This window comes from Phodopus roborovskii, unplaced genomic scaffold (assembly GCF_943737965.1).
Source record: "Phodopus roborovskii unplaced genomic scaffold, PHOROB, whole genome shotgun sequence".
NCBI classification, from domain to species: domain Eukaryota; kingdom Metazoa; phylum Chordata; class Mammalia; order Rodentia; family Cricetidae; genus Phodopus; species Phodopus roborovskii.
Window position 1 is genome coordinate 45,656,569 of NW_026126511.1, and position 12,379 is coordinate 45,668,947.

The 12,379-nt window shown below is 41.4% G+C and overlaps 1 protein-coding gene across 1 annotated transcript in view; it reads left to right on the plus strand.

Annotated features, from left to right (window-relative positions):
- Positions 1–2,065, plus strand: part of Cdca2 (cell division cycle associated 2) — a 36,889-nt gene extending 34,824 nt beyond the window's left edge. Inside the window, exon 14 of the mRNA XM_051195166.1 lies at positions 743–2,065. Coding sequence (XP_051051123.1) covers positions 743–1,914 — 1,172 coding nt within the window. The 3' untranslated portion in view covers positions 1,915–2,065. The remainder of the gene's footprint in view (positions 1–742) is intronic.
- The last annotated feature ends 10,314 nt before the right edge of the window (positions 2,066–12,379 follow it).

Sequence of the window (12,379 nt, forward strand, 5' to 3'; positions counted from 1 at the left end):
ACTACAACATGATTCAGAACTGTATGAAAGGGTCATAGCATTAGGAAGGTTGAGAACCACTGCTCTAGGACATGTCCCTTCTCAATCTCAAACTTTACTAGTTGCTTTCTCACCTATGAAGTACTGCAAACACACACAGAGGTACATGTAATATTCTTGCCTGGAGGATGAAGCTTTGTCAGAAAGAAGGGCTGGATTTTGAGATTGGGTCCCCTGGCTCTGTCTACTTTTTATATATTTTATTTTATATCTATTTTTATATATTTTTACGGGCATTCTTAGAAACCATGACAGCTGTATACTTCAGTTGCTATGTTTTCATGTACCCCAGAATTCTCATTTTTATCACCTTGTTTCAAGAAGACATTGACTGAAGAATTTGACAAGTGTGGTGTTGTCTGGTTTTTCAGGAACTGTTTCACACTGTTGATTGAACCTTGTAGTATGGGAAGCGCATTAAAGAAAAGGAAATTAAGACAGCAGTCTCATTTTCATAGTCTGAAGTTGTATGCTTTATTAATTCATGCATTGAACACTTGTTTTCTTAACCTGTGGCCTGGGGCAGTGAGGGACGGAGAGTGACAGATAAAAGCAAGAACAGTGTGATGATTATGGGTTGTGTAAGCTCTGAAAGCATAAAAGACAGTATTGCATAGAGCACATTGCATGAGTCAGACTGCTTATTTAATAGGCAATGCACTGTTCCTTTGTAATTGAATGTAAGTGTGTTTATATGCCGTAGATGATTTCAGCGTAAGTGGCGAACAGGAAGAAATGATCTCTCTTGAAATGCCTGCGAAAAGAAAGCGACTCTTGCCTCGGGAGGAAGACTTGCCTGAGCTGGATCCAGTGTTTCATCTGTCTCCTGTGTCTGAATTGTGCTGCTGCTTGTTGCCAATCACTGCTGCTTCTGCAGGAGGGCCAAATGCCAACACTAGGGTCACAAGCAGAGCCCGTAACTCCAGAGCCACAAGTAAGCATCAAAGTGCAAAGGAACCAAAAACCGAGACCAAGACTGAAAGCATCCCTATGCCTTGTGCATCTGTTACCCAAGGGCACGTTGTGTCAGGTAATCCAAAGCCTCTGTGTAGCCCTCGGTGCCAGGAAGTTCCCAAGACTGAGCAAAATACAGAAAATCCTTGTGAAGTCCTTACAGTTTCAGAGAATGTGGATATAAAGTGTGGGGAAGAGAATGTGTACCCAGCTCCAAAGGGGAATCCGCAGTGCGTCCCTGTCACAGCTGGCTCGGACAGGGAGCGTAATTGTTCAAAAGGTGTCCTAGTTGAAAATCTGAAAGAATCCACAAGCCACAGTGAGGCCATGGGAAGAAAATGTGCAGAAAACAGCAACCCCATGAGTGGTAGAGAAAGGAAACAGAGGAGAATCTCTATGCATTGCTATGTGGGTCAGAGGTCATACCTGAAACAAAATGGGAACTCCGCATATTCCAACAGTGGGGGAAGCTCTGCAGAAATTGGTTTAGTAAATCCTCAGCTGTGTGAAGATTTATCTGATGCCATAGAGCAAAGCTTTCAGAGAACAAGCGGTAAGCCCAAAGTGAGACGCAGCACAAGGCTCCAGGGAGACTTGGAAAACACAGGGCTTGTATGGATGTTACCTCCCACTCCTCCCACATCCCAGAAAACCAAAAGGAGGATGACGATTTGTGCCTTTGACAGCAGAGAATTTGAAAGAATGCCCTCCAGAGAAGAGACTGTATCCTCAAGACAAACCCCAGGTCCCCTGCCATTCATCCCAGGCAGTGGGAGCCAGGGTGTTGGTTCTTCCAAGCTACCTGGGAAAAGGAGGAAGAGCTGTGTGTCTACACTCCCAAATGCTGAGAGTACCACTGAGCCACCATACTTCAAGAGAAAACCCTCTCTCAAGAAGGGCGAGAGCTCTCAACTGCAGTGAGGGGCTGGGCACGGGAGAACCAAGGCAGGACTGACTGTTCCACCTGGCATTGGCTGTTAGGAGGGGTCCCAGTGGCCTCCCTCCTGCTTCCATCCCTGTTGAGCTTCAGTGCATTGCCCGTTTCTAATAAAAAGCATTTGAGTTGTGATGACTTTCAGTAGAAATAAGTGGATTTCTTCATCCAAGAGAATAACATGAGTGTGTATCTTCTCCCTCCAAATGCTAAGTGTTTATTAGTCTTTTGCTAAAATGTTCATTTCTACACCCGACAATGTGTTTTTATTCCTGGCATTTTTATTCCTGGCAAGTCACATTTACCACTGAAGGCTTAGACTGTTCTGGAAAACATCCTTTAGAGTGACTTACTCTTTTATTTGAGTTAAAGTGAACACCAGCTTGGATGACTTGGTTGTCCATCTCAAACCAAAGTGAGGCCCTACATTGAAAGTTTTCTTCAATGACCGAACTCTACAGATCCATTGTTATAAATGAATATGTAATTAGACATGACTATGCAGTCATTCTTCTAGATGGTTCAAATCAGTCATAGGTAATTCAGAATTTAATAATTGTTTCCTATTAAATTTATTTTTAAAAAGTAGGAACTTAAGTGTGTTCTAGAAAATTTGTTTACCAATGCAAAGAAAGCATGGTGTGGGTCACTGATTTCTTTTAACAGCATTTGTTTACTAATATCCATACTGTCACTTGTCTGTCCCCTCTGAGCTTAGTTAGCTTTTGCAACTCCCTAGTCTTGGTGACAAAAAATTTAAAAGTCTAAACTGTCTGCCATATATCTGGAATCTGTAAATGTAATAAATCGCCTTATCATTAAACAATAGTCCCAGAAACCCTTTAAATCACTAGCTCTCCTTCAGCCTGATAGCAGAAACATGTTAACAAATAGAGCGCCCTATAAATAACACACCAGGGAAGAAAGCTCCTGCTGGGCGGCCCATTTCCCCCTCGGAGGTGGAGCTATTTGTTACAGCCTTGGCACCACCAGGTCTGGAGCCCCTGCTGAGAAGGACTGATGGATTTTACATTAACAGGCAAAGTGATCCCCAATTTTCTTCTATTCACGGGTGAATTGTCTAAAACTTTCTTTTATCTCTACATGTAAATCGTTTATGGACTTTTCTCTCCCTTGTATGTAGTCACCAAGTCAGTAGCGCTAAACACACACATACCAAAATGATAAAGAATTAACTCATTCGGAAACTTCTTGGGTTGCGTGATTTTGAAAGGGGGTGCAGGGTCCCAAACACACAAACTTGAAACATGTTAAGAAGGTATTGGGTTTTAAAAAAATAATTTTACTATTTTGCCCTTGTTTGGGATGAAACTCAAAAGCTATTTGACTTCAAAGTACTGACTGATCGTGACTGTCTAATGTAAACGTGTTCTCATTTTTCAGTACTGAGATTAAATCTGTAAGTCCACTCTGCAAATTACGTTCATTTTGAAATGTTTCATTATAAATGCTTGGTTGGTGTTTATAGACAGAACCCTTAGACCAGTGGTTCTCAACTGTCCTGATGCTGTGACCTTTTATAGTACAGTTCCTCATGTTGTGGTGACCCCAACCATAAAGTTATTTTATCTGCCACATATCATCAGAGGCTTAGTGAAAAGTCAATTTTCGTATTTGATCATGCCCCACCCTCTCCCCCATGTCTTTTCATTAATGGTAAGCTGAAAGTTATTTTTCCCTGCCTTCCTTCATCTTTTTTTCTACAAGTAACTAACCCTGGGTTCTTACTTAGAATGTCTCCTCTTCATTCCTTCTGTCCTTGCAGATTCTCATTTCTTCCAGAAGATGGCAGTGTGGCTCCTGCAGTTTTCCTTGTGTGTGTGTGCAAATAGGAAGAAGGCCAGGGCTGCTTCTAACTATTGTTGTCTGAACTTCCCGATATTTCACTCGTCCTTTACTAGGAAATCAAGAATGCTTGGGAAGAAAGCAGAGAAAACACATAATGTAAAACAGCTTTCTGTATACAGAAACTCAATTGGCATGCGTCTTCCAGACCTATGCCCATGCAAGTGTAGTTGTTTGCCAATGGCACAGATACATGCCATTCTGCAGCCTCTATTCCACAGAGTACTGTGACTGACTTTCTGCAGACAGCCCTAGTGCCCCATTAGTCTTTCAGCCCTGTGTGGAATTACATATCTGGATATCTGTAGTGTGGGTAATCACCTCTTTTAGTTGTAGGTATGTGTTGTCTCCTGCTTTTGTGAATGAAAATTGTGTCACAGGTTTTGTGAGACAATGCCAGTGCTGAAGTGTGGCTGGGTTCTCTTCTGTAGGTTCTGAGAAGTTCCTCTAACATAGCTAGCATCTTGGCCTTCTTTGATTTTCTCACATCCCACAATGATACTCTGATCTTCTCATCTACTCTGACTAGCGCTTTGGGTTAAGGGTGCAACTCTGTACTGGCAAAGAAAACAGAGCGTATTATTGCCTAAATCACACTTTAAGTTGAAAGCACTACTTCAAAAGACCAGTTTTTTTTGGGGGGGGGTGGTAAAACGACTTGCAAGAGCTGACTTTAAAAAAGAACATACTGTTTGAATTTTGGAAAATATATATGGTCGTGTACCACTTTGACAACAGAGTAATATGTCCACAAATCCAACTCCACTCCCCAGCTCTTCACAGCTGACAATTTGAATTCTATTGTACTTCTTGCCTTTTTTAGAATGTCACAGACATGGAATCTGGATGGATGGATGGATGGATGGATGGATGGATGGATGGATGGATGGATGATAGTTAATAGGTAAATGGATCTTTCCTGTTTGTTAATAGCATGATGCTTTTGAAATTCATCCATGTTGCACACTCTAAATGATGATTGCTGGTTACTAATTTCACTCTGGATATTTGGATTCTAGAATTTGGGATTTTGTTGTGGATAAAACTGCATCCTGTTCTTTTTACAGATACATATTTCCATTCATCTGGGGTACATGCTTAGAGATAGGATCTCAATTTGCATTTCCCAGGCTGGTGGTGATGAACATTTTCTGTTTATTTGCCTTCCCTGTATCCTTATCTATTGGAGTGTCTTACCCAGGATTTTTGTTGTTAGTATTATCATGGTATTACTGAGTTGAAAGAGTTTGTTTGTAATTTGATACAAGTCCTTTAATGGTCATTTTTCTTACAAATATTTTCCCCAGCCCACGACTCATTTTGTTGTTTGATTTCTTGGTATTATCATTTAAAGAAGAAATTTTTATTTTCTTGGAGTTGAATTTATTATTTTTTCTTTTCTTTAACAGTTCATGTCTTTTGCACCCTGAGAATAGCCAGGCATGGTATTTCATATCCCAGGCCAGCATCAGGCTGTCTGAGGCAGGAGTATTATTGTGAATTCAAAGGCAGCCTATGACATTTAGTGAGTTCTCAAGTGTTTCTGAGCTGTCTCAAGCCAAAAGAATTAAAAAAAAAAAAAATTTTAAGAGCAAGAGCACAAAGATTTTCTAAAGTTTCATGGTTATTTTTCTCCATTTAGTTTTCCATCTATTTGCAGTTAATTTCTGTGTGCCTTTGGAGATGCAGGTGACTTTTTGTTTGTTTTGAGTGGAAATAGGCCAGCATCGTTGTTGAAAAGCTCATTGTTGAATTATGTTGATACTTTTCTTGAAATCATGAGTCTGTGTCTGGGACCTATTCTCTTGGTCTGCATGTTTACTGTCCCAGCATCACAACATCTTGGAGTCTTTTTGCTGTGAATTTTATTAGAGTTTACTTATGGGGGAGGGGGTGGAATGGACTAGAGGCCAGCAGAAGCAAAGGGTTAACCAACTCCCTCGTGGGGCCTTCTTCATGCCCAGAGCACACTCCCTTTTGGAGACCATGAGTCAGCAGTAAAAGCATCCAGAGAAAGGATGGGAGGCCAGTTTCACTGCAAGCCTGTTCTTCCCAGTGACATTTTACTGCAGTCCATTTGCATCATGACCTCGAGTCCCTGGGCAGTGTTTAGATGCAATTCACTCTTTTGGGCTTTGTCTTCTAAGCTATAGATTTACCTTCTTTTTTTCCCCCCATGAAGTTTGCTTTAGTATAAAAGCTGTGTCATAACAGCATTAAGAGTTGAGAACTGTCAGGTGGTAGTGGTGGTGCACACCTTTAGGGAGGTAGAGGCAGGCTGGTCTCTGAGTTGGAGGCCAGCCTAGTCTACAGAGTGAGTTCCAGGACAGCTAGGGCTACACAGAGAAACCCTGTCTCAAAAAAAAAAAAAATTACAAAATAAAAAAAGAGAGATTTGAGAATTGTTTCTTAACATAAGCAATTTCCCTGCAACAGATCATCCCAGGTAGGAAGACCTTCTAATTAAGCAATCAAAACCTGTATTCAGCAACCACTGTTCACAGACATTTGTTTCTAAGTCTTTGGACACTGTTTTCTCTACGAAGCAGAGTAATCATGTCGGGGAGGCTGGGAAAGACATTCCCGACTCTTGTCAGCCCTCCAGGTGGGAACACTGTGGTAGGGAGATGCTGTTGTGCTTCTGGAGGAGGCATGTAAATGGCACATTCTTTACAGATGCCTTTTCCTTATCATAGGCTGGAAGCTGTGAGTGCAGGCTGGCCCCATGTGCTGTAGGCTTTTGTTGTATAGTCTCTTTCTTTTATGTTTCAACCAGTGAGTACATCTTAGGCATAAATTTCAAAGAGTAGTTGTGAATTGAACATAACAAAAATACACAGACATTTCAACTTCTTATACCTTTCCAAGTCTGCCACCATGTCTCTGCCCCAGCAATTCTTCTTACTCTGGGTTTGAAAGCTTAAATCAAGTGAAGTTGGTATTAAGATCAAATAATTGTGTGCCACACAGCAGAATTCTGTCTTAAATTCACTGGAAAACTTGATTTGGCTGTACATAGACTGAGCATAGCACGCAGTGACCTAACAACTTCCAGTGTCCATTTTGCTGCTGTGTTCACTTTTGGATTTTCTTTAATTCCTTTTTTTTTTTTTCTTTTTGTAATTCAGCAATAACCTAATTGCTGAAGTGATGAGTAATTACTATTACTGAATGGACATTTTTTTTTTTTTTTTTACATCTTCAAGGTCAGACCCTAAAGGTTATGATCCTAAAAATTTATTTACATAGTAAGAGCTTGGGAATTGTGTTTTTGTTTTGGTATGTTAAACATTATGCTATACATGAAAAATAATAAATAAATGGGCATGAGACAGAAAAACCCATTTGTGTTCTGTAAGGGCTGACTGGGAAGTCGCCATAAAGTTTGCCAGTGTCCAGTTGAGAGGACCCCCCCCCCACCCCGTAAGTCTTGCTTCTCATCTGTTCAGATGTTTAAATTGCCTCACTTTCATTTTGAGAAAGGAAAATTTAGATTTCCAAAACCTTACATGTAAACCTAAGGTTTTGATCTCTGGTATTTCAAGAAAGCTATTAGACTTGTTTATTAAGTCTAATAGCTGATTTTTGTGGCCTTAGTCTCCCTACTTAAATTTACTTTTAATAATTTGATAGAGGCACTATCAAAACCACACTGCACCTCCAGTGTTCATTATCTTGGGTGCTCTGTAGTAAACAACTAAATATTTCCTTCTTTGAAGGTGCCTTGGTGTTTACGAACCTATTCCAAATGTTGCTTCAAATAGTAGAATAATTTTTTAGTATGAAATAGACATCAGGCAGTTGAAATTTCCTAGCAGAAACTGAAGGAGCAATTTTTCAGAAAATAGATTGTATGATTTTCTACCTGACATCTGCACAGATACAGCATGTCCATTTTTCGTTGTTCATGCCAGTATTGTCTTTTCTTGTTTTCAAGTTAAAAATTGAGGATAAAGATTTTAAGAATATCCCCCAACTCAAACCTGAAAAACCTGATGTTAGTCTTGGGTGGTTTCCAGTGACCCTCTGCCTCCTTCTTCCTGCCCCCTGTGTCGATTTGGAACTGGGCAGCCATTTTTGTTTTTGGAAGAGAAAGGAGACAGATATAATGAATGGCTTTTATTGTGCAATATTTCAAACTCTCTTGAATGCATTCGAATGGGATGGAAACCGTTCTGCCCTATGTCATAGCCAACACAAACACGACAGATTCCCTAAACCTGGATGTGTGTTTCTCTCAAACTGGCAGCAGAGTTTAACTCTCAGGACAAGAATTTGGTTTGACAATTTTTAGCCCTTGTTTAACTGAATATTAGGAGAGGTCACAGCCAAAGCAAATACCATGAGAGAAACTTAATGCACATATTTACCGCTTGCAGGTGACCTTTTTTTTTTTTCTTAAAAAGTTAGAGATGTGTCTTAAAGAATTGCATTTGTGGTAATACTTTCAACTAGAAAACTTTTGCTAATATTTTAAGAATGAACTTTCTGATAATGCTAACTCCCAATATAAATAATTCCACAGAGGTCCCTAAAGAGTGATAAATGCTTGAATTTAAGTATTTAAACATTTAAAGACCACTAAGAATCTGAGAATTCTAAGGCCATCAAAACCAGAAAATATGCACTAGAGGCCCCTTGATAGCAGCCTTCTGTGCCCCCCCCCAAGAGTCCCCTCTAAGAAGCATCAATGGTTTCTTTATGAGGCAACCTCCAATACTGTACATTGACTCCAGTCACCCCCACTTGCCTTTAAGTACCCCTTTGCCTCCACAGGGAAAAGGTGTGTGCACAGTCGATAATTCATTTTGTAATATGCCATTGCGCTTCATGACCCCGACAAAGTACGTTTATTATTAATCACAGTAATAACTTGCGATTTATGGTTACTTAACATCCGCGGGTTTTCAGTTTGTGTCTTAACTAAGACATAGTGGAAACATTTGTAAGCCAGGCAAGAAAGACTTCAACCCACCTTTCCGATGCTCCCTTGAAATTGAAAAATCTTTCAGCAAGGATTTTGCATAATGCTACTAAACATTTGTGTGAGTGGGAAATAAGTCAAGCATCACTCATCAACTACTAACTATGGATGACTCTCTACCTGCGTCTTTCATTTTAACTATATGTGTACAAAGCTTCAGGTTACTGAATATTGCCATTCCAGTTACATTTCTGCAGACCACCCCAACTGGTGTCTTCCAGACAGATGAATCCTGTAACATTAGGGGTTACGTTTTCTGTGCTTTAGCTGCTGGAGAAATGTGATTGTGAGATTCAAAAGGGAGTGGAGGGTCAAGAACAACAAAAGGCCTGGAATGATACACATATTTCAACTTTAAAATGTCCCCTTAAGTTCTTAGTGTCTTTGAGTGACATCGTGACGAATTGGTTTGTTTATCCAAACTCTTGCTTTTTAACCCTCTAAGAGCTTGTAGGGTCCCTTTTTAATCTAAACTTTATTTGGGGATTTTAAAACAATTGACCTCTAGTCAAATTAGAGCCATTTAAACAAACCCACAGCTACCTTGACCCACCTTCTCCTTCAATAAACAACCTTGTGATCTTCATCCAGCCTTTTAAAATCTTTTCTGTTGTATTACAGCCCACACTATAGTAAAACATACTGGGCATCCTCTAAGAAATTGTACTGTGTCATCTGAAATACACAAGGAGATGGGACAGTTGAGGCAGTAATAGGCCAGAGGGCTTGGGAACCCCTGGAACCTGTGAATTCACTTCTTCAGCTACTGCCTCTACCTAGCATGTAGGAGCTTGGGGAAGTACAATGGTTGGGACCCTTGCATGTTGTTCCCTGGAAGTTAAGCTGGAGGAGGCTTTGAGTCCACAGCTACAGCCAAGTCCCCAGAATCTCAGAAACTATCCAAAACCTCTAATGGAAAGGTGAATAGTTTGCCCTCTTTAATAGGATGTTTGGGGTTGGGAACTGAGAAAAGGATCCGGCAGGAGACCGTTTACATGAAGCCAAGTTGGAGTGAGCAACTTGTCACTCACACGTGCACTCAGTACCACAACCCTGCTGAAAATGTCCAAGTGGATTTGTCCCCTGTATTCCTCCCAGAGATGGAAACTATCCTAGGCATCTATAGGCACTTGGACAGGAGGTGGTGTCCCTGTCATATGCCGCTGCCTACCCTTTCCTACTCTGCCATCCACCAGTAAAGAGCAGAGACTATGGGGGCGAAAAGCTGTAACAATATTAAGATGTTTTTCTTCAACCTTGTCCCCAGAAAGATACTCTGTTTCCAAAAGATTATTCTCCCCTAGGCATTACATCATGAATTGATTCAGTTCTTGGAGGAAGAAGTTGAACAAAATATAATAGATTACCTCTTGGGGAAACATTCTGAGGTGGTTAAGTATTCCCACGAGGAAACTAAGAAACTGCTTATATATTACTGTGCTGTGCCTTTAACCTTTCCCCTTCATGCAACTGAGCCGGGCACTTTTTATTTATTATTATTTTTCCTTCCATAAAGGTTTTGTTTTAGTGGGGGACATTTCTTTTTTAAAGAATACAAGTTTTTGTTTTGGGGGGTTTTTGTTTTGTTTTGTATTTGCTGTTACTCTTCCTCAGGCGCCAGAGTATGTCAGCAGACCCTAGAACAGGTTAGCCTGCAGCAATACTTGGGGATGTCCTTCCCATGTATAAATTTGGTTTCCAGGTGAGCACTAAAAAGGGAGCACTAACCAAGGCCAGGGTAGGTGCTCGATATATTTTGATGTCTTCTCATTGGGGAGCCCTGGAATAGCATGCAGTAGGAACAAAGGAACATTGTGAGCCATCTGAAGAGATTGAACCCCATGACCTTTGTAGCTAGTGTCTTCTAAGCAGTCTCCTTGGTTGAGAAGAGCATCATGTTTCCTTGTTCTTGGGAACTAGATCTCAGTGAAGGATGTTATTTATTGGTGAAATAACTCCCATCCAGTAAACTGCAGTGAGAAATGTGGGAGCTGGCTTCTCTTCCAAGTTCCCAAGTTGGAGTAGAGAAGGGGCCCGGAAGACTTGGCTACAAAGATGGTGGCTTGGAATGAAGAGTGCATGGAAGGGCTGAGGAACCTGAGAGGCTGTAATACCAGGAAGCCTTTCATCACCAAGTACCCAGCTGGCGACTGGAAACTCAACAGTGTCCAGAGCCCAGTTAACAGATTGTTGGGTTGGGAAGGACTTGGCCAGAGCTCTGTTGGAAGGGTTGGTGAAGACTGGGTGGGGCGTTGCTTTCCTCAACATGTCAGCAAATCTCAGTCGTCTGTCTCATAAATCTCCAGTCAGATTAGCACAGTCTCCCCAGGGCGCTGCTCCATATCTCTTTACCCCGATACAATCCCACCACAGCCCCAGCCAGTCCCTGACTCAGCCTAGAGGGTCCAGCTCCATTTCTAAGCTACACACCTGAAAGATGGGTGAAGACCCATGGAAAGGGACTTGAACTATTTTTTTTTTCAATTCCTGTGGATATATAATCATTTCAAAATAAAAATGGTTGTGAAAGAGTAAAGTGCTTGAAACAAGTTTGTGAGTCTCAGTGACCTCAACAGCAACATAAAAATGTTAGTGATCCTGGTTGCTGTGCTGGGGATGCAGCTCTGTGACAGCATCCAGGAGGTCCTGGGTTTGAACCCTAGCACTGCAGAATAGTATATTTTAAAAAAGTAATACAGATGCACATCTTGATTTTGTCAGCCAACACTGTTTGGATAGGGGCTTTACCAGGAGGGTGGTCTGCCGCTGTTGGTCTATAGTGCTAACACTCCACCAGGTGTTTCCCCATGTGGCTTCCTTGCATGTGACTGCACTGTTGTGTCTATGTTAATACAGGTCAGGCAGCTGAGACTTTTAGGGGTCATGGGACCTATCCAAGGTCACAGAGTTCATCTGTAGCAGGCCTGGGTTAGGACTCCTTCAGCCTTCCCAGCCTGTTTTCCTTTGATGCAAAAGCTGTCATTGGAGGAGGTTAAGGTATGAGATGATGGGAGAGAAAAATGCTACAGGGAGATGGGATTTTGTGTTGTACCTACTTGCTGGTGTCAGCAGGACCATACAGTGAAGAGCTTGCATCTCCTGGATTCCTAAAGCCTGACTGCTTCTGCATCATTGAGGGGGGAGCAGAATTGTCGTGTCTGTATCTCAGCCCCATCCTACCATTTTCCAAGGCAGTTGGCTAGTCTCATTAGTACATGCTGCCAACCACTGCATAGCTACTGCTGGCTTAAGAGTTTCTTCATCAAATTGTGGGAAGGCTGTATGTGTATTCTAGTATTGAGTACCAGCTTTGGCTAGACTTTTATGCCCTCCTCCCTTTGAAAGAAAATCTTACTATGTAGCCTAGGCTGGTCCTGAACTCACAATCTATTTTCAACCTCCAGAGTGCTGAGATCTAGGAATGTGCCATTGTGCTCAGTTCCTTTTATTCCATCTATTGAGAACTCTTACCCTTGCTATTCTCTCCCAGCCATGGCAATCATAGTACCTGCATCTCTTTGCTATCCTAAGTATGTCCACCTGCAGTTTGGTAGGCAGACTCAAGTAATTACGTTAGCCAAGGTTGGAGGAGCTAGGAGGTA